Source organism: Colletotrichum fructicola (assembly GCF_000319635.2).
Source record: "Colletotrichum fructicola Nara gc5 chromosome Unknown KSG_Nara_v1_contig02, whole genome shotgun sequence".
NCBI lineage: Eukaryota > Fungi > Ascomycota > Sordariomycetes > Glomerellales > Glomerellaceae > Colletotrichum > Colletotrichum fructicola.
In genome coordinates this window covers 3,081,264-3,101,568 of record NW_027094052.1, presented here as the reverse complement: position 1 = coordinate 3,101,568, position 20,305 = coordinate 3,081,264, and the positions used below count along the sequence as shown (strand labels likewise).

Sequence of the window (20,305 nt, the reverse complement as noted above, 5' to 3'; positions counted from 1 at the left end):
ACCCGGCGCAGAAACAGACGCCTGGCCGAGAGAGTCCTGGTCCCATCTCGCGCGCATCGCATCGGGCCCCGGGTGACCTTTCTCTACCTTAACCCCGGGAATCCAGAACCTCCCTCTCACTTTTTGTTGTCTCTCTCTTGCTACCTTCACTCCTTCCTTAACCCATACTTGCTCCTGGCACCGTCGCTGCCCCCTCCTCGCAAGAGCTACTTTCATTCCCACTGGCCCTTCGGTCTCGAGCTCTTGGCGGGAGCGAACAAGACAAGAGGCAACCCGATCACTGGACCGCACCGTCTGCCAAGGATCGACGCTACGGCTGCCGCTTCCAGTTGGTTTCTCATCCACGTCTGTTCCCTTCCCTCCATCTGTCTTGTTTTCTTGCATTACACCTCCAAGTCACCCAGAGCAGTAAGGAGCGGCGAGGACCAAGTCTTCTAGGGCTACCATTGGCCTGCCTTTATCCAAAGCAAGCCACATCCTCTGTCGTTGAACCACCACAATACCAACCGCTCTCCTTCGATACCTACACCTCTTCAAAATCAAAACATCTATTACTTTCCCTGGTAGCAACCTGTCTTCCCGCGAAGATATCACCTGGCGTTGTCCGAGGACGACGTCGTACTTCTCGAGACCGATCTACACACCTATACCTACGCTGCCGATCTGCAACTCACACGCTTCCTATAAGTTGTCGTCCAACGCCGCAACTCCTCCACCGGGGGCTTTGTTACAAAAGAACGCCACGGCGACGCCGTGATTATGGCTCCAACATCCGCGCCGCCGGCCGAAGAAATCCAACGTCCCCTGGCCGAGTCCATCGCCGCCGCAACTCGCTCCGTCCACGCGAAGCTTAACAAGCTGATCATCGCCCGTCTCCCGCTGGCGATCCCTCCCCTTTCTGCCGACCCCTCCATCTACGTGTCTGGTCTCCTTCATATTGCACCTATCTACATCGCTTTCGAATCAGTATGGAAAGACAATGTGGATTCCGTTCCGGTAGAGTCACGAGATGGAGGCAACCTGCTCGACGAGTTACTTCGTGTTCCCCACGACGAACCCGGGTCGATACATAATGTCAACGCCTCTAAAAACATGCGTTCGATATTAAAGTCTCTTTACTTACCAGAGCTCATGCGGTCTGATCGGTTGCGGTCAGACATTGGCTTCCTGACTGGATGGTCCCCTGAGATGGTAGACGAACAGCTGAAGACAGTCTCGAACTCGGGGCGTCTCGCCGAGTTCACAAGGCATGCAAAGCGCACCATCGAGAAGAAGCCCCACACCGTGCTCTCGTACTCCTATATCCTGTTCATGGCACTATTCGCCGGTGGAAGGTTTATCAGGGCCACGCTCGAGTCTGCAGGCTCTGACTTTTGGGAGCAAGTGCCATCGCCGATTCCGCCTCTCGGAACGATTTGTCAACCACGGCAACCAAAAGAGATCGATCCACTTGGAGCCATTCCTACAAGACCTATTGATCTTTTGCGAGGCGAGTCTGGAACGCTGGAAATTGGGGCAAAGCATGCGCGGCACACGCTTCCACTGAGCTTCTTTCACTTCGCCACTGTTCTCGACGGGGAGGATCTCAAAAAGGAGTTTAAGAAACGCCTTGCAGAATCCGAGGCACAGTTTACGCCGCGGGAAAGGCACGACATCATTCAAGAGGCCATTTGCATCTTTGACAACATGCTGCTTCTCGTCAGTCAACTGGACAACGTGTGCGATACAAGGTTGGATGATGTGGCTGGCATGGGTTCCTGGGCACCACTTGGCTCTGGTCACCGTCTGCGTGACAGCGTAGTGGTGGCCCGCGAGAGAAGAGCGCAGGCATCTGAAAGAGAGTCGGGGGATGGCGAAAGGTCGAACACTTGGCTTTGCAAGCACGCAAGACAGCAAAAGTCCGAAATGGGAGAGATCTTTGGCGCAGGCAACTTGGAGGGCTACGCGCCAGCCGGTTGTCCAGCGTCTGGATCTATGAAGTTCGATGCGAAGCTACCGATCCCTGACCGGAAAGGCACCGGCAAGACGCCCTCGACACACGGTGCGGCTACTTCACAGTCGCCCATGGCCAAATCTTTAACCGGCTCACGTTCGTCTACTACTCTATTCACCAACATTGTTCTTGTGGCGGTACTAGCGGCGATTGTGGGTATATATTTCTTTGCTACGAGACCTGTAGATAAGGGCTTACCGGTGGACGGTGGTGAGATGGCATTATGACGATGCATACCTAGCATGACGAGCTTGGCGTTCAGGAGCGTTTTTATTCAGGATACAACATGGGATAGATATACGATACCCCCTAGTTGCTCTCTGGAGTTTTGGTTTGACGGGTTTTCGTCAAACATGTGTGAACGGCACATGGATAGAGCAGATTCAGATAGTCAGGCGCCAGATGAGCGCCGGTGACGAATCAAGTATCCTCATAACCTACGTATTCGCGTATTTCGTAGAGCGTATACATCATCTCACCACACACGACTTCCAAGACACCGGGGTATTTGAAGAAGTCTCGTTCATCAGCCAGCAAGCACCCTAGGTGGACAAGTGGCCCAGTGGTCAGGACAAGCGCAATGCGCGGCGCCCTGGTGACTACGGTCCTCCCGTGGGAGCTTGAGGGGTCGAGTTGATCCTTTTGCCGTTCTCGTTTTCTGTAGCACTTCTTTTTTTTTCCCTCTCGGAATCTTCTTCGTTTCTTTGAATTGGTGTCATAAACACGCCCCTATCTATCCCCAACAACAGCAAAATCGAGCGACACGTTCCGTGAGAAGTCTGCTCACTACCCATCACGCACCTCACCTCACAGTCAACCACAGATTATAATGACGTTGTCTCATTATAATTGCCAACGAGGCCACCAAGTCGTCTACCGAAGAAATAAAAGACAAACAGAACCAAAGGTATCTCTAGTGTACTCCTAATGCCAATGCCGATGCTAGTGCCAAACCTGCGGTGTCCTGAAATGCACCAAATAAAAAACGCATGCAATGTGTGTACAAAAGCCAGAAAACTTTTCCTCTCCTCTCGTGGCGTGGTGAGTAACCCATCATCCATCCATCCTTCTTCATGAGTATCATTAGTCAAAAAGGACAAGAACGCCGCTCTCAGCATTCGGAATGCATGTCATCGTCCATGTCCCAGTCCTCCGAGACGTCGGCATACCCAGACATGTGTCGTCTTCCTCCAAACTCCCCGCCTGTGCGGAGATCCCACGCCGGACCGCACCCGTTGGCGGCGTCGACGCTGTTGTCGTCGCCCTCTTGCCAGTGCCGCGCCATGTAGTCGTCCGAGATGGTGACGAGCTTGCCCTCGTTGGTCCAGCTCAGCCCCGTGACTTCACGGCGGTGACCGCGGATCAGGGGCGTGCCGTTTCTGACGATAGGCACCTGGCCGGTCGTCGCTTTGGAGTTGCCGCCGGCGGCGGCGGTTGTGGGCTCGGCAGCGGCCGGGAGGTGACTTTGAGTGTCCCAGTGCTCTCTCATCGCACGCTCGTCGGTCGGGAAGAGGAGGGCGCACTTATCGCTTCCGACAGCCAGGAGTTCAGTACCGGTGATAGAGACGGGGCGGACGGCGCAGCGCACGTAGAACGACTTGACGTGGAACATGTCGTGCTTGAAGCCGTACAGGGGCCCGAGACCTTGCGCGGCTGTGCCGGCCTTTTGACGCGGAGGACGGTCGGAGAGTTCTGGAGCGTGGCCGAGCATGAGGTGGGAGGTGGAGTAGGCGTAGACGGTGTTGTCCTTGCAGACGGCGTATAAGCGGGCGGCGTCGCTGCTGAGGGCGAGCGAGGTGAGGCCGTAGGGGCGCCATCGGTGGGTTGCGGGCTCGGCAGTCACCGCCAGGGGAGTTGCGTCGGGGCGGTTCCGGGGTGTGATGTAGCGGGTGTCCCATAGCTTGATGCAGGCGTTTGCTTCGGAGGCGGACAGGAGGAGGTGCTCGCGGCCCGGGGGCATGTACTGCAGGGCCGTGACCGACGCGGGCGACGTGATACCCTCGACGGTTCGGGCGTGGGCGCCGTCGATGGTGTTCGTTGTTCGCGCCCAGAAGGGCGAGAGGCTGCGATTCCTGTGGAAGACGCCTTCCGGGCTGCGGGTGGAGAAGGCGGCGGCCGGGGCGGCGCAACAGCGGAGGTCCCAGATTTGAATCTTGCCGTCTCGGTCGGACGTTGCTATTACGCTTCCATTCGCCCTCCCTGGTTGGAACTCGACGCGGCGCATTGACTGGAAATGACCACCGTTGAGCTCGGCGGCGACGGACTGGGTCATGACGTCGAAGATTTTGCCGGAGCGGTCGCCACAGGCGCTCACGAGGCGGAGGTCATCATCTGAGAAGGCGAGGTCCATGATGGCATTTTCATGGCCCTGCATGATGATGTCGACCTTGGCTTTGGGGGTCTCTCCTGCTTGAGTTGTGGTGGTGTCGAAGAAACGGATGAAACCCTCCTCATCGCCGATTGCTGTAAGAGGGGCATCTGCAAAAGTTAGACTCGTTGCATTCGAGATAAATGAGGGGGGCTTACTGTGACAGCTCGCCAGACTGAAAGGAATAGTATTCGATTGAGTCAGATGCGCGTTGATCATGTGTGTATCGGTACCCTTGCTCCAGAAAGATGCAGTTGTAGCTCGTGAATCTGGGTATGATTAGAAAAGGAAACCAGGAAGCCTAGAAGAAACTCACCAAATGCAGGATACTCGAGATGTTGCCGACCTGGCCGAGGGGTGCTCCCCTGTTCGCGAAGCAGCAGTTGAGCCTCGAATCCGCGATTGCGAAGTTTTATCACAGGCTGTGGGCGATATGGCGGTTCAGGCTGCGGTCGATCAGCTCTTGGCTCTCATGTCGCCAGGGTGATTCAACTTACAGATTTCTCCTTGGAAGGCTGAAGGGGCTTTGTAAGAGACGACAGCGGCTTTCCTTTTCCAGACGCCTGGACACCCGCGCGGTTGCACTTGAAATAATCAATCTGATCAAAGTCAGCAATTGCAATCTCTAAGAAACAGCGTTAAACGCACCAGGGTAGACCTTGGCCTCAGACCCTCGTATGCCGCAGTCGCAAAGTTGCTAGCAGTCAAGGAGCTGAGCTTCCGCGCAAACTCATCCGGTGATGTCTGCGGTCCAGTCGGATATTTTCTTCCCAAGGGCGGCAGCTCAGGGCCAGTGGGAGAGTGCACATCAGGCGAACCAATCGCCTGGTCCTCCACGTTCTCAACATTCTCCAACAGTGACCTCGCGAGAGGACTTCTACCAAGGGGCGCCTCATCGTCCTCCAAATCCTCCATTTGTGTTCTTGACAGTTTCGTACTCGATCCGCGGGCCGGCAGCGGCAACTTCATGGGAATCGCATGAACAACGCCCCTCTTCCTCTTTTTTGGCCCGTCCTCGCTACCAAAAGGCGACAGCAGGCTCGAAGTCGACGTCGGTGAAATCGGTTCCGGAGCTCCTAGACTGGATCGTGGTGGCGTCTGCTGTGCGTTAATCGCAGGCCCGCCCATCTCGGCGAGGACCGGCCTCGAGCTCTGAGAGGACGTGCCGCGCGGTGTGAAGAACCGCGTGAACTTCCGAGGCGTCAGGATGGCCTTGCGTTTCTCCTTTCGAATGTTTCGCGGGGGTGGTGATGAGGGGAGCGTGGGCGAGGAGGCGGGGACGAGGCCATCGCTCGGCGGCGGACTGGCCATGCCGCCGTGGTAAACCATAACGAATGTGGATTTATTAGGCTTTTCGTGTAAGTCGTCGGTATACGTTTGAAGTAAACAACAACGGACAATAAAGAGAGTGTTTCCAGCGTAAAATCTGTCGTTCAGAGTCCAGGGAAGAAAGCTTCAATCGTGGGATTGACTGTGTGCTGGGGTGGTGAATGGCAGGGCCTGAGGGATGGGGCGGAGGAGGCGAGCTCGTGTCTGACGTCGGGTCTTTACCAGATTCAACCACCAAAAATGTACCCTCAACGCGCGATGGTGTCGCGCGCGCGCGTGTCGACGCGGAAGACCCACCCCTGGCCGGGGTTCCTGTTTAATTGATTTTTGGGTGGTTTCCCACTCCGGATTCGCGGGTCCAATCAGACGAGAAGGGCCCGCATGTCAAAGCTCCAGGCCAGGGAAGACCCACCTTGCTCGCATTATCTCCACGTGACCGTTATCGGGTCTCAAAAATTTCGAGAATTTTTGGCCATTCAGGCGGCGGGGGCCTTTTTTCAAGGGTCGGTTTCTTCACTGCAGAGCGAAGCGGACGGACGGTACGCCCAAAAGTTTGGATTTCTCTCGAGTTCCGCCGTCGCCGCCGCCCCGTTCGACAAGATGGCGATCCAGAAGAAGCACGGAAAAGGACGTTTGGATAAGTGGTACAAGCTTGCCAAGGAGAAGGGATACCGTGCCAGAGCTGCGTTCAAGCTGATCCAGCTGAACAAGAAGTATGGCTTCTTGGAGAAGAGCAGGGTCGTTGTCGATCTTTGCGCTGCGCCAGGCGTAAGTTTGTTTTCGCAAGAAAAAACATGTTCCAATGTCATTGTTGCGTGCAGTATCTAACAATCGCATGTCTAGTCATGGTGTCAAGTCGCAGCCGAGACATGTCCCGTCGGCGCGTTGATCGTCGGTGTCGATTTAGCCCCCATTAAGCCGATCCCCAAGGTCATTACCTTCCAGAGCGATATCACCACCGAAAAATGCCGAGCCACGATCCGCTCGCACCTCAAGACCTGGAAGGCCGACTGTGTCCTTCACGATGGTGCGCCCAACGTCGGTACCGCTTGGAACCAGGACTCCTTCAACCAGGCCGAGCTGGTGTTGCAGTCCATGAAGCTGGCGACGGAGTTCCTGGTCGAGGGCGGCACGTTCGTGACCAAGGTCTTCCGCTCCAAGGACTACAACCCGCTGCTGTGGGTGTTCAACCAGCTCTTCACAAAGGTCGAGGCCACCAAGCCGCCGTCGTCGAGAAACGTGTCTGCCGAGATCTTCGTCGTCTGCAAGGGCTACAAGGCGCCCAAGCGCATCGACCCCCGGTTCCTCGACCCCCGCGCCGTCTTCGCCGAGCTGAAGGATGCGGCGCCGAACAACGAGGCCAAGGTTTACAACCCCGAGGTGAAGAAGCGCAAGCGTGAGGGTTACGAGGAGGGCGACTACACGCAGTTCAAGGCCGTCTCGGCCAGCGAGTTCATCCAGACGGTTGACCCGATTGCGATCCTCGGCAGCGCGAACCAGCTGTCGTTCGACCAGCCGAACAACGGCGACGTTGCGCTGGCGGCTCTGGACAAGCTCCCTGAGACCAACGAGGAGATCCGCAGGTGCTGCGCCGATTTGAAGGTTCTTGGAAGAAAAGAGTTCAAGATGCTGCTCAAGTGGCGTCTCAAGGTCCGCGAGATCTTTGGCTTCCCCACCAAGAAGACGGAGAAGGCCAAGTCTCTGCAGGAGCAGGTCGCTGGCGAGGAGGTGGCCGAGGTCGAGGACATGGACGAGGAGCTCCGGATCCAGGAGGAGCTGGAGGCGCTCAAGAACAAGGACGACTCCAAGAAGAGGAAGGAGAGGAGGAAAGAGAACGAGAAGAAGCAGAAGGACATCGTGCGCATGCAGCTCAACATGGTGGCGCCCATGGATATCGGTATGGAGCAGTCCGGACCCCTCGGCCCGGACTCCATGTTCGCGCTCAAGACGGTCGACAAGGCCGGCGGCGTGAACAAGATCGCCAAGGGTAGGATGGCCATCCTCAAGGAGAACGAGAAGAAGAAGCAGGAGCAGGATTCCGGAATCTCGTACGGGTCCGACGACGACAGCGAAGACGAGGCTGAGGATCGCCTCGAGCGTGAGCTGGACGGCATGTACGACCAGTGGAAGGAGCGCAAGTCGGCAGCGGATGCCAAATGGCGGGCCAAGCGCGCGCGTGAGGAGCACAACGACGAGGAGTGGGAGGGTGTCTCAGCCGACGAGCAGAGTGACAGCGATGAGGAGTTTGAAATCGAATCGGGCAGCGACGACGACTCTGACGAGGACGAGGACGACGGCGACAAGCCGCTCGTCACCGACTTGGACAACACCGCGGAAGACGGCGACCTGTCGAAGCGCGCGAGGAATTTCTTCAGCCAGGACATCTTCAAGGATATTCCTGGCGTACTCGACGAGCCCGAGGATGACGGCATGGACGGCGTCGAATACACCAACGGAGCCGACTCCGATGAGGAGGAGGCCAGGCCTTCTAAGAAGGCCAAGAAGGAGTCCAAGGCTCAAAAGGCCAAGGACGAGAAGAAGAAGGCCAAGGAGGACAAGAAGAAGACTGTTGAGAAGGAAGAGGAGGACGAGTCCAGCGAGAGCGAAGACGACGGCGGTTTCGAGGTTGTCAAGCACAACGAGGAGGACTGGGAGAACCAGGAGAAGCGCAAGGCGGACGGCAGACTAGGTAAGCTCTCTCTCACATCACCCCTCCCCCAGAACTCATGCTAACCCCCCGCCAGACATCGACATCATCACCGCCGAGGCAATGACGCTCGCGCACCAGCTCGCGACGGGCCAAAAGACGAAGCACGACGTCATCGACGACGGCTTCAACAAGCACGCGCTCAAGGACCGCGACGGGCTGCCGGACTGGTTCATCGACGACGAGGGCCGGCACGACAAGCCGCACAAGCCCATCACCAAGGCGGCGGCGGCGGCGATCCGCGAGAAGCTGCGCGCGTACAACGCGCGCCCGATCAAGAAGGTGCGCGAGGCCAAGGCGCGCAAGAAGTTCAAGGCCGCGCAGCGCCTGGAGAAGCTCAAGAAGAAGTCGGACCTGCTCGCCAACGAGGAGGGCATGACGGAGAAGGAGAAGGCGGAGAGCATCGCCAAGATGATGGCCAAGGCCGGCAAGGTGAAGCGCAGGCCCAAGCCGACGCTCGTCATTGCCAAGGGTGAGTCCTTCTTCAGAGATTCTGTTAAAAATGCGTTGCTAACGTGCTGCCGCAGGTGTCAACCGTGGTGTCAAGGGTCGTCCCAAAGGCGTCAAGGGACGCTACACCATTGTGGACTCGAGAATGAAGAAGGATCTGAGGGCGCAGAAGAGGATAGCCAAGAAGAAGAAATAGTCGTCGCTGCAGTTGTTTTGTTAATCATACCCCGAATCTTAGATGGCGAGGAAAATGATAGAGTTCATGGTAATCAAAAAGCAAATATGGGAACGGAAAGACATCACCACGAGTATTTGACGATTGTGTTTCTGTTTCTGTGTCTGTCTTGCTCGTTCGAAAGACCCTGGCCGTGTGTCTTTGTGCGATTATCTGAATCGTCATGTCCACGAGGTGGGATGGACGACAGTGCGTGGACGAAGCATGTCTCTGAGGGCCTCAAGACATGCATGGTGTGAGAGGTTCTCAAATGGTGCCATGTCGAGCAAGTTGGGATATAATCATACTTCACATTATCATAAGTCTTGTAACTAGATAACTCGTCCCGCTGCCCTGAAAAGCGTACCTCTATCGACGGATGAAGGGAATCATAAGTAAAAAGGACAAATGCCGCCGCCAAAATAACAAACAATCAAAAACCCTATGCCAGGCACCGTGGTTCGTACTTTACAGCATCCTGAACAAGATGGATGGACGACGCGCAGAAACAAACGCAAACCTCCCGTCTTTTTTTCCAGGAACGTCTAACCCCCTCGTCGAGGTGTTCCCCTGCATCTTGACATCGTACAAGTGTTCGATATTTACCGCCGTCCGCAAAGAACCCATGAAAAAGAGTAACCAAGTAACGCCGTTTCTCCTTCTGCGAGCAAGCCGTAAATGCAAAGTTGCCGCTCCGTCGTGTGAGTACATCGATTCGTACGCTTCTCCGGCCATTGTGTGGTTGGAGAGGAGAGTCTGTCCGCGCCCGTCTATTCGTCCTCTACTTTGATCCTCGGTCCTTGGTCAGGGGCTCGCGGACCCAGCATCCAATCCTGCATGGCCAGCCACTCGCTCCAGCTGGACTCTGCGCCTTGGATCTCCTTCTCGGTGACGTTTTGCAGGGGTCTGAGGAAGGGGACCTGCTGCTCGCCGTCCATGTCGTAATGCGTCTTGACTTTGAGCCAAGTTTCACTCTTGGCTGCGAACATGTAGTTGCGACGCTCGGCTTCGTGCATGGGCCCAATGCCGGCCATCCAGTCGTCGCCAAAGAAGCCGTGTAACACGGCGGGATAGTCGAAGCCGGTGGCCACCAGTCGACGAACGTACGGCGTCAGTGTCGTGTAGGTGGCTGACGGTAACTGGGCACCAAGCGGCAACTTCCCAGCTGCCCGGGCGGTAGACGGGGTTGAAGGCCCGGGCCCGGCAGGGGATGAGGGCCCGGTCTGCTTTGAAGAGAGGACCGGGTTGTGCGGCTTCTGGAAGGGCAGCTGGATGTTGACGAAGGCAGCCACTGCCTGAATGGGCCCTGTGTACTGGGCGTGATCCAGAAAATAGCGTAGGCAAGACTGGAACTTGGGATACCACTCGAAGATGTCGAATTGAGACTCTTGGAACGGCTGCAGAGGAGGCCCGTTGAGCTGCGGTGCACCTGGATGCCCGGTGAAAGAGTGGCCTACCTGTGCATACTGGAACTGGAACGACGATGAGCCAGCGGATGAGCCGCTTGAGTGATGGTAGGCCATGAGGTCTCGGGGCAGGATGCTGCTGCTGATTCGTGGCAGAGTACCGAGAGAGATTCGGAGTTCGATTTTTTTCTGATCGGCTCGTCGGTTGTGTGTCGGCCGGGTCAAGAGACGTCAAATAACGAATGACAGACGGGGCGACGAGGGTGGGTAGACGGGTTCGGGACAATCGACTAAAGCGTCAGAATGAGACCGAGTCGGGAAGACAGATAGCAGAGCGGCCCAATCCTGCAACCTCACGTGTGGAAGTGTCTAATAACACGATGTCCGACGAGGCTGCAAGTGGCGGTTGCGATGTGTCTTCAGGCCCTGGAACGACTCAGAGTTGACAGAGAATTTGAGAGAAGTATGGTTGGAGGCACAGATCTGACGCGGATCAGGCAAGGACGACATGCGGGACGAGGAGGAGAAGGAGGAGCAGGACCACATGCGGAGCCCGACATGCATATAGATGGAGTCGGAGAAGCAAAGACGGCAGCCAACTGAATAAGGGTACGGTACCTTACTCGGACCAGGGGCTGTGTCTTTTTTTTTTCTTCCGCTTGGAGAGAACGGGAGAGGCGGACAGCGGACAAGAGGAGACGTTGGTGACGGGATCTTGACGGGATGCCAGATGGGTTTAATATACTCTGGCTAATGTGCACAGAGAGAGAGTACGGAGGCTTATGTATGTGTAAATGGTCCCTTGTTATTTTTTCCCTCCCCCTTCCTCCTTGACGTTGAAAATGGACGGGGCGCCCACCCCATGGGACAGGTACTTAGGTTGATAGGAAAGGAAGGGGAGCAAGGAAGAAAAAAAAAAAAAAAAAAGGGAAGAGAGAAGCGGAATGAGAGAGGTCGGAGGGTACCTCTGTACACGCTACTAACTGCAGCAGGGGCAGAACCGAGAGAGGGTACCTACATCAGAAAAAAAAAGTGACCAGGTCACCGTACCGTACCGTACCGCTCCTTGGGTTGAGATCGCGGCTGCACCCACGGCACGCCAATCCGGTGAGGCAGGAGAGGGCAGAAGACACACACACACTCACATGCATACCACCAGAAGAAAGAAAAAAAAGAAGGCGAGTCGGTGGACGCGATGTATGTGTGTGTATGTGTGTGTATGTGTGAGTGTGTGTGTGTGCTGTGCTGTGCTGTGATGTGCTGTGCTGCGTGTGTGTGGTGTGTGTGCCTGTGTATCGCTACCGCTTCCCGTCCACTTCCCACTCGGTCCGTGGGTGAGAAAATCAGCTGAGGAAAGTACACATAGACAAGAGGTGCGGTGCGGACAGGTATGAGAGATGCGGCCAATCTAGTCGGCGGACGTCTCGCAAGTAGTCAGGAATCAAAAAGAATGGGTATCAGCCAAGCACCAAGGCACGGTAGACCGGTCGGTAGGCTGGCCGGTAGGTTTGGAATAGCGCGTTGCCATCCCGTTGATAGTGTAGCTAAATAAGTGGGAAGTGGCTAAAGTGAGGTTGTGGGAGGTTAGTCGTTGGCGCAGGTCAGGTAGGTCAGGTAAGGCTTCATGACTTTTGCTTGACCGAGTGTGCGCGCAATGGGTGTTTCGCCAGGGAGGCGTGAGAGTTGGACAAAGATGGGATGGGGGATGGGGGATGGGGGACGGGGGACAGGACTCGGTGACGGCAGCAACCAGACTAGGGGACTGGACTTGACTGGGAGGCGTGTGGGTAAGGTATCTGGGGGTGACCGGCTGATGATTGGCGCGAGGGGCAGGGGCGGCGCTGGCTTTCTCAGGGTCTGATCTGAGGTGGTGTTGGTGAGAGTGTGGAAATAGTGTTTGCGCCGGCTTGTCCGTCGTCGTCAACATCGGACGAGATGATGGCACGGAAGAGTGGAGGTGGAGCCCACAGTTGGCGGTAAGGATGCGATGCGATGCTAGTGTGCTGCTTGTGCTCGTTGTGGACGGTGAGAGGATGGACATCCATCCGTTGTTAAGTGAAGGTGGATAATGATACAAGCGGAAGCGAACACTAGGTGCTTCAGCTATTGGGTTGACGATGGCGGGTAATGCCACCGCCTTGGACAAGCTCCTTGGTTAGCCAAGACGTCGAGGAATGCAAGACAAGACGATCTTGACGAGATCATAGACATGAAGGCAGGGCATTCCGATCAGAAGGGGCAGAGGGGAGCCCGAGTTCGAGGAACCAGGTCAGACGGAGAGAGACAGGCACACAGGCCAGAGCTAGAACACTCAGGTCGGGGCAAAGCCGAAGAAAATATGGATCGTTATGTGCAATATCTGGGTGGTGACATCCCGTCAGCCGCTCGGCGGAGGCGGTTCGAGACGTGGACGTGGAGATGGCCATGGTCATGAGATGGCAGGGAAGTGGTAAGGTGGTGTCGACTCGGGGGACTTAGGCGCGTAAGAGTCAATATCGAGCCTAGCCCCGGGCCTGCTGATTCTGCGAAAAATAATGCTCCAGACAGAGGAAGAAAGAAGCCGCCTTGACGATAGATAGTTTGTAGTACGAGCAAGTACCGTACCTAAGGTAAAGTCAAGATGGGAGGAACAGGTACGGGTAGGTGAGCACGGGCGGTTGCCCAGTCCATGGAATGGGGCACCGTCTGGCCATGGCTCACCGCGTCCGTGGTCTCTAAAGTACAGCCCAGCAGTACCTTGCCTGCTCTGCCTGTAGATGTATTAGATGCCGTGCGCCGCGATGCGGGTGTGGTGCAGGGACGTGCCCGCGGTCATCATCGGAGCCAACGCCGGCAGGGAGGCCATTGGCCGGTTGAGGGTGAGTGGGTAAAGTCAAGGTGAGATGCTGCACCGGAGGAGGATGGGAATCTAAACAGCGAAATGACAATGGAAATTCAGCCGGACAGGGCAGTTTCCCAAACGGTCAGCACCTAACCACTCGCCCGGGTTTGTGGCGGATGAAGGGGTGAGGCCGGTACGCCGACCTACCTGGCTTAGAGTACCTAGGTAGGTAGGCAGATGAAGTCGGGTATGGGCATGGAAACCGACTTCAACTGTCCGCGAGTGCTTGTTCCTGAGTACGGTATCCGTACTTGCCATGTAATTAAGATGGGTAGGTCACGGAGGTAGGTGCCTACCTACCTAAGGTACCTTGCTTAAGGTAGGCATGGAAGGAAGTGAGAAGGGGGCGTGGATTGAGACCGTCCGTGTCTTTTTTTGTTCTTTCTTTCCTTCTCGGACCTGGACCTGGACCTGGGCCATTTCCTCTCGTACGAACACGCGCCACATCCTCATCCTCGGGACCAACCACACGCACTTCTCAATAACCTACGAGTACCCGTACCTCAACCGACTCCGGCTGAAGCAAGGAAGCCAACATGAACAATGAGGGAGGCGGCTGCCAGTTTCGTCCGCGATCTCGTCCCCGTCCCTGCCGCAGGGGCCCCTGCCTGCCACCTGGACGATTGCTGGGCTGCAATTGAGAAAAGGAAGGAAAAAGAAAAGAAATCTGCAGAAAAATCGAGACAGGTCCAGTGTCGGCGGCCACTCATGCACCTTCAAGGGCCATCATCGTCAGCAGTGTCCCTACTTGCGTGTTACCCGACTGCTACATTGAAATCTGGCAGGGAAGACACTCCCTCTTCCTCTCTCTGCCTCCATGTGTGCGTGAGTGCCCTCCGCCTCCCTCCCCACCGACAGACAGTCGTTACCTTATTGACGAAGCACGCCTCACACAGCCTTGACAAGTCAGATCTTGGGCATCAGTGGACCCGGCCTCTGACAGCCTCCCAACGCCGCCGCCCATGAGAATGCCCCCGTGCCTTCATGTCTCCGTACGACCAGCTCTCTTCTGTGTCTCGTGCAGCATCTCATCTTGTCGTTCTGGACTCGTTTTCTCCATCGCCAAGACATCCCGTATTTCTCGGGATACCTGAGGTATTGTTGCGTCTACAATGGCCGGGACGTAGACAGGAGGAGTAAATCTCGGGGCTCGCCTACATCTCGCCTCCTGGGCCAATCTACCCAACCCCCCAAGACCGCGAAGCAGCATATTCGTTTTTCTCAACTCCCTAGGGCGTTAACTGACGGGATATCTCGACAACTCACGACCCGACGGGCAAGCGATCAGGGCCAAGTGAGGCCCATGGAGCAAACGCGACGGCGAAGCAGCCAATGTTTCCAGCCCTTGGCGCGAGACTTGGACGCAAGTGGTGGCTTTCCCGGCTTGCGCCAGCGTCGGCATCACTCCTGCCCTGGGGCTGGCCGTGTGCTTTCTTTTTCGACGGGCGCCCATCAATTACTTTAGTATGGATGGGGCACCCACTCGTGTCTCCCCTATGAGGTGGATTCAACCGGTCACATTTCCTCACATCTCGAGAATTTGGACGATGCCCGACAGCGAGAAGTGATGATATGACCCTGACCAAGGTGGACGTCGTCGTCTACCGGGACGCATCCGGACAACCAGGGGACGGAGATGGTCTCTAATCGGCGAAAAGAGCGTGTTTGTCTGCGAGTGCGAAATTCGTTTATCTTGTAATACGCAGATTGAGATTCAGATCCTCAGGGGGTGGGGAGGCAGTTGAGATTCCGTCGTCGTTATCGGCACGACGACGACGAAGAAGACCAACAACATGCATCGAAGGCAAAGGCGGTCGTGATCTAAGCGCCACAGCAGCTTTCAGGTACTCGGTACATTGGCTGGCATCCCCGTTTAAGGACGGGACGGTTTGTGGAGACAACTGGCAAGGGCCTGGACCGCGCTTACCTAACACGAAGATCTGATGTCGGAGGTAAGGAAACCCATGCCGTCCCTCAGCGCTAAGCCAGGCAGTGGCACCCCGAATTCCGCGTCCCAATCATTTGGCGGACATGCACATCTCATCAAGCACGACGACAACGTCATGCAAAGAGGACAACCTTTGGGGCTCTTTTCCTTCCTCCATCAGTACCAATCATCTCGCAGCTTATGCAAGCTCGATCGGAAGTGTGCGGGCCACAGTCCTCTGTTCGTATCCCGGGCTTCAGGGCAATGCTCAGGAAGCGCTGGTAGCAGTATCAGGACGAAGGGAAAATTCGCCTACGAGTCAAGGTGACACAGCATAACGACCCCTCCGATATTTCCTCCAGTGCCCTGCTTCCTTGTCCAGCGTCAACGGCAACCCCCGCTCGTACAGATAGCTGCGAAGAAAGGCTTCAACGACGTCCTCCTGCAGGGGTCGGGCATCCCCTGTTCCGGCCGAGCTAGACGACCAGGAACCACCCTCAACTCGGAATTCCTCACCCGGCCTTCGACCAACAACCACTAGTTGTCTCCTACACCTGTGCTGCTTGCCAGACAAGGAATACGCCACCTCGCACGCTCTTCCTATCGTCCAGTCGCCGCATTCTCAGGCGAAAGGCAACGACGTCTAATGGATGCAAGTTAGAGTGGGATGAACTGGTGGCCCAGCCGACTGAGACATTCTCAACTTGTCAACGCTGTTCAGTGGCCAGAATTCGCACCTTTTTAGGACCATCTCCGAGACCTCATCCTCCCCACGCCCTTCACTAGCTAGATCTATCTCACTTTAGGCCATCCATATTCCCGATTTCACGCCTATTCCGCCCTGCCGCAGGGTCCAGCTCAATCCGTTTACACCCCCCTACCGGATCGCTGATTCCAAATACTCCAGACTTGTTCATCAACGTTTATGTCATTGTTTCTCTCTGACAGAAACCTCCATCTTTCAATTCAACTGCTTTGCAAATCTACCAGAGGCGCTGTCGTCTTCCATTCCCTTTCCCCAGGGGGCTGGCAGCCGCCGTCGCCATATTCCTGACGACTTGGCTAGCGATGCTCCGGAAGGGGACCTACCGAGACCTTTAGCCTTCAACCCTCGTCGACTATCTTCTGCCCGTAGTGGCGGCACATTGTGGAACTGCAGTTGATCTTCTGTGCGGCATGGGGACGATGACCGCCCAAGACTCGAAACAGGCGCGACGCTCAGAGTTGTTGTGGCGCTTCCCGGTTTAATTCTCCGACCTCAGCTCATCGCGCTCGATTGCTCTTTGGCCCCGGTCAAGCGAAAATCGTCGGTGTCAGCTCACTCCGTCAGATTAGATTTGGTCTTCCAGAATAGCTCGCCATTAGGTTGCGCAGATATTCCAAGGCGTTCCTGGGTTGCCCCTCCTACTACCCAGCCAGATATACAAATATAGATGGGACGACCAAAGCCACCTCACCGTTCGTCTAAGACAAACGATCCTTGGTAGCCAAGTGCACAGACTAGCGCCACGCTACAAGTCAGAGCGGCCTAGCATCGCGGGAGCGATCTACAGGAACATCAGACAGCCGCTTTGCAGATTCTTCTGCTCAGCTCGACGAAAAGGCTGCCCATCTTGAGGGACGCCTGGATTCTCAGCATCATGGTGGCTGAAAAAGAGCCCCAGGCTTCACTTCCAAGATAACGACGAGTACTTACAAATTCATGACAATCTAGAAGCCACACCATATCCAGACTTGGCACAGAGAGCCGGGTCTAGGTGACACTCTGTTGAACAAACCCGCCTTCTCCTGGCTTATTCGGAGACTAATGCCAGATAACTGTCGACGAGATGATCTCGGGCCTGCTTTGGGACGTCCACCAGCACACCAGGCAATGTTATCGCCACCCCTGTTGTCGGATGACCGCCCGTCTCCCCGCAAACAAAAAGTTCAGCGGTGACAGGGAGACGCTGCCGCATCTGAGAGGCATGCAAGTAGCCGACGAAGGATGCGCCAATCAGGTCTTCAATATTCTCACTCGAATACAATGCAAGGCTTGACCGAATTGCCTCACTGGGACATTCGTCTTGGTGGCAGGCTTTCCAGTTCGTGCTGCTACACGGATTGTTCAAATGGCGGCAACCGGTGAGATCTCGGGGTCTCGAATCTACGCGCTGCATCGTTCCAGTCTGACGGTACCTTCGGAGATCTGCACAATCTGCATCTAATTCCATGAGTGACGCCTCAGCTTACACCGCATCATAGACTTGCTCAAAGTGGAGTACAACCTCCGAGCATCGCTCATGCAGGAGGCTGCACTAGACAGACGACAATGTGTGGAAACACCAAGAAACACGGGCCATGGGGGCGATCACTTATTTCCCTCCAGCATGACGTTCACAGCCATGCATCATGCTGTGCTGGTCGTCAAGAGTCAGTGAAGATAGGAAGCATGAACACCTCAACGTTCGTGGGCCTCATAATGTTGGTCTCTAATAGACCTTCGGAAATCTTGAGTCGTTTTGTCTCGGATTCTGGCCACCTCGGCGTGGCCGCGGATTTTCCCCATGAGGCTCTGCAGCATGAGTTGTGCAACGTCTTCGGACGACACAAGCAATGGGATCGGTCGCCGACACATTGTTGGGCCTTTGTTTGCCATGGACATCAGTGGTAAGGAATAATTTGTGTTCAGATGGACAAAGCTGAGAGAAACACGGCCGTTCCCGCAGACTCCACCAATCTCCAAACGTTGTTCTCACGGACCAGCAGCTTAATTGTACGTATGACGACAATGCTTCATCAGGTTTGCAGATTCTCATCGTGTGAGATGCAGCATAACTAACTCACACCCCGTAGAGTCTTTTCGACCTGATCAGTCCGTCTATATTGCAGAGCTGCATTGCGCATCTGCATGGAAGCTGCAATGGAACGTATGGCTGCAACGTTCACTTAGTTGAAATAAAGAGCTCTAGTCCCGACTTTGTTTTGTACTGCTGAACGACTCCTACATCTCGGCGGGTGTGGTCGCCGTCCGGGGCCACTCACACCTTACAAACTTCGGGTCCGACGCCAGAGGTATCTCCAGCCGCCTCACACGTCGCATGTATGTTGAATCAATGTCGAAATGGGGCGATGTTGTATTGTAGGACGATGACAAGCTGTTTCCCCTGCATCAAGCCAACCTATCGCAACTCCTCGGTCAATTCAGTGGGACAGTCAAAAATCCGAAACAGGAGTCGTCACGGACGCCACATTGAAGCTCCTTACAATAGCATGTTCTCTCAGAAAACGCATCTTTCCACAAGAAGACCCGTCAATGTCGGCGTCTCCAGGATAGGTCTTAGGTTTGAACCAATATTTGCAACGGGCTGATCGAAACCCCGGACAAGAAACTCCGATTCTGGCTCAAAGGTGTGGCCGGTCTCATCGAGGGCGATGAGCCAGCTAATTTGGAGAGAAACGCAAGTCGAAGGAGTCCAAGGTCATAAGGGGAAAAAATGTAATGAACTCGAACAAAAAGACTTATTCATGTAAGGATGCACATTGTACCCGTGGCTGGTGAAGTCTGACATATCGTGGAACAGCCTTGCATCTCACCTACCCGATGTTGACATGTCAAATTTCTCCAACGTAACAGGTCTTCGCTACCGCGCCAAGCTGATGCTTGGTAGAGCACAACACGGCGAAGTTCATGTGTCACCAACGAACGGACTCTAGCTCTTCGAGGCTTGACGTCCCTGTGCCGAAGGACATGCTGTTGCGTCTGACGACAAAGCCGTCCGCGCTCATGTCGATCACTCCTTCGATCGCGTGCCTGAGAAACACGGTCGAACCGCAAATTCATATCCTGGACCTTGGTGGCTTCAATCTCGGATATTTGCTGAAATATTGACTCGTCGTTACTCTCTGAGACGATATGGAAATGAGGAGATCCTGGAGTATTACACCATCCATAAGGATCGGTCATGTCGATATGCTGTTGAGATCCCAATCTCGTCAATCGATGATACTTCTGTCCTCTGTGGGATCTTCGGAGTGAGCGCCCGGAGACGCAGAAAGAACCCGTCGCACAACTTCAGGCCAATGCTCGAGCCGCCGATCGACCACTAGGGGGCGTCACGACGCCATCTGAAGCCGTTTCCAAGATTGGTGGCTCTGGCGCCAACGAGCCGAATAGGCGTAGAAAACGCCAACGATTCGGGGTGGCCCTTTTTCAGTCACAGATCAAGATCCCACGGGATCCCTGTCATGGAGAAACTGGACGAAAATCGTGGCTCTTGGTGTGACACGAACTCAGGGGGACAATAAGCCACCACGGGACCAGAAAATAGGTCTTGTCTGGTTCCTGCCGCTGATTCTTTCAGTGATGTGAACGCTTCGTCGACCACTTGCTAGAAATGCATGGGCATTTTTATGCCCCGTCAGCCTTACGGGAAGAAAGAAGCGTGACGGAACACTGCCCGATATTACGAGCAGACCATCCTGGTATGACCGTTGGTTGAGAACGACCAGAATTGCATTTCGTACGTTACTCATTCCAACGTCCTCTTTTCCCTCAAAGATTGACCAACAGCCTGCTCTCAGCAAAGTACAGAACAGCCCCTTTCTCACTATGCATTCCTCACGTTCACACTTCCGCATCGGCATGTGAGCTTTTCCCCAGAAGACCATAATCATATCTTCGAGTGCGCAACCATCGACTTTGCATTCATGTCTCCGGCTACTCGGGTCGGTATACTTGTATCAACCTAACTGGTGCGGACAAAGCGCATATTTTACAGATCACCAGCTAACGAGTCAATCCTCGAAAGAGCTTCTCGACGGAAAACATTCAATGCTTGGATTGATGGGGAGCGTCCGGTATCGGACCGTGGCGTGATGTTTCGTGTTTGCTAACAGCATGCTTCTTAGACTTCTCCCCACAAACGGATAACGGTCACGAACCAACTCATCTCCAATGGCGCGCCAACTTTAGGCAGACAAGCTTGGCCCTAAAAGAATGGAATGAGATCAAGCGTTTGGTGCGCAGAGGTTGCCCGAAATGTCGATCA

At 55.2% G+C, this 20,305-nt stretch overlaps 5 protein-coding genes across 5 annotated transcripts; 3 read left to right on the top strand and 2 right to left on the bottom strand.

The window, feature by feature from the left end:
* Positions 1 to 759: 759 nt before the first annotated feature.
* On the top strand, positions 760 to 2,220 carry HMX1 (Heme-binding protein HMX1; the record flags this gene model as incomplete). The annotated part of the gene is made up of 1 exon (XM_032033833.1): positions 760 to 2,220. The coding sequence occupies one exon, from the start codon at positions 760 to 762 to the stop codon at positions 2,218 to 2,220; it is 1,461 nt and encodes a 486-aa protein (XP_031886943.1).
* Positions 2,221 to 3,104: 884 nt separating this feature from the next.
* Positions 3,105 to 5,690, bottom strand: cdt2 (Cell division cycle protein cdt2; the record flags this gene model as incomplete). The annotated part of the gene is made up of 5 exons (XM_032033834.1): positions 3,105 to 4,471; positions 4,520 to 4,630; positions 4,678 to 4,807; positions 4,859 to 4,960; positions 5,010 to 5,690. The coding sequence occupies 5 exons, from the start codon at positions 5,688 to 5,690 to the stop codon at positions 3,105 to 3,107; spliced, it is 2,391 nt and encodes a 796-aa protein (XP_031886942.1).
* Positions 5,691 to 6,290: 600 nt separating this feature from the next.
* SPB1 (AdoMet-dependent rRNA methyltransferase SPB1) lies at positions 6,291 to 9,043 on the top strand (the record flags this gene model as incomplete). Its single annotated transcript, XM_032033835.1, has 4 exons — positions 6,291 to 6,458; positions 6,534 to 8,379; positions 8,435 to 8,869; positions 8,925 to 9,043. 4 exons carry the CDS (start codon positions 6,291 to 6,293, stop codon positions 9,041 to 9,043), a joined length of 2,568 nt encoding a protein of 855 aa, XP_031886949.1.
* Positions 9,044 to 9,831: 788 nt separating this feature from the next.
* Positions 9,832 to 10,584, bottom strand: CGGC5_v003604 (uncharacterized protein; the record flags this gene model as incomplete). The annotated part of the gene is made up of 2 exons (XM_032033836.1): positions 9,832 to 10,458; positions 10,519 to 10,584. The coding sequence occupies 2 exons, from the start codon at positions 10,582 to 10,584 to the stop codon at positions 9,832 to 9,834; spliced, it is 693 nt and encodes a 230-aa protein (XP_031886948.1).
* Positions 10,585 to 17,911: 7,327 nt separating this feature from the next.
* CGGC5_v003603 (uncharacterized protein) lies at positions 17,912 to 18,971 on the top strand (the record flags this gene model as incomplete). Its single annotated transcript, XM_032033838.2, has 5 exons — positions 17,912 to 17,924; positions 17,984 to 18,030; positions 18,111 to 18,129; positions 18,775 to 18,784; positions 18,839 to 18,971. 5 exons carry the CDS (start codon positions 17,912 to 17,914, stop codon positions 18,969 to 18,971), a joined length of 222 nt encoding a protein of 73 aa, XP_031887097.2.
* Between the last annotated feature and the right edge of the window lie 1,334 nt (positions 18,972 to 20,305).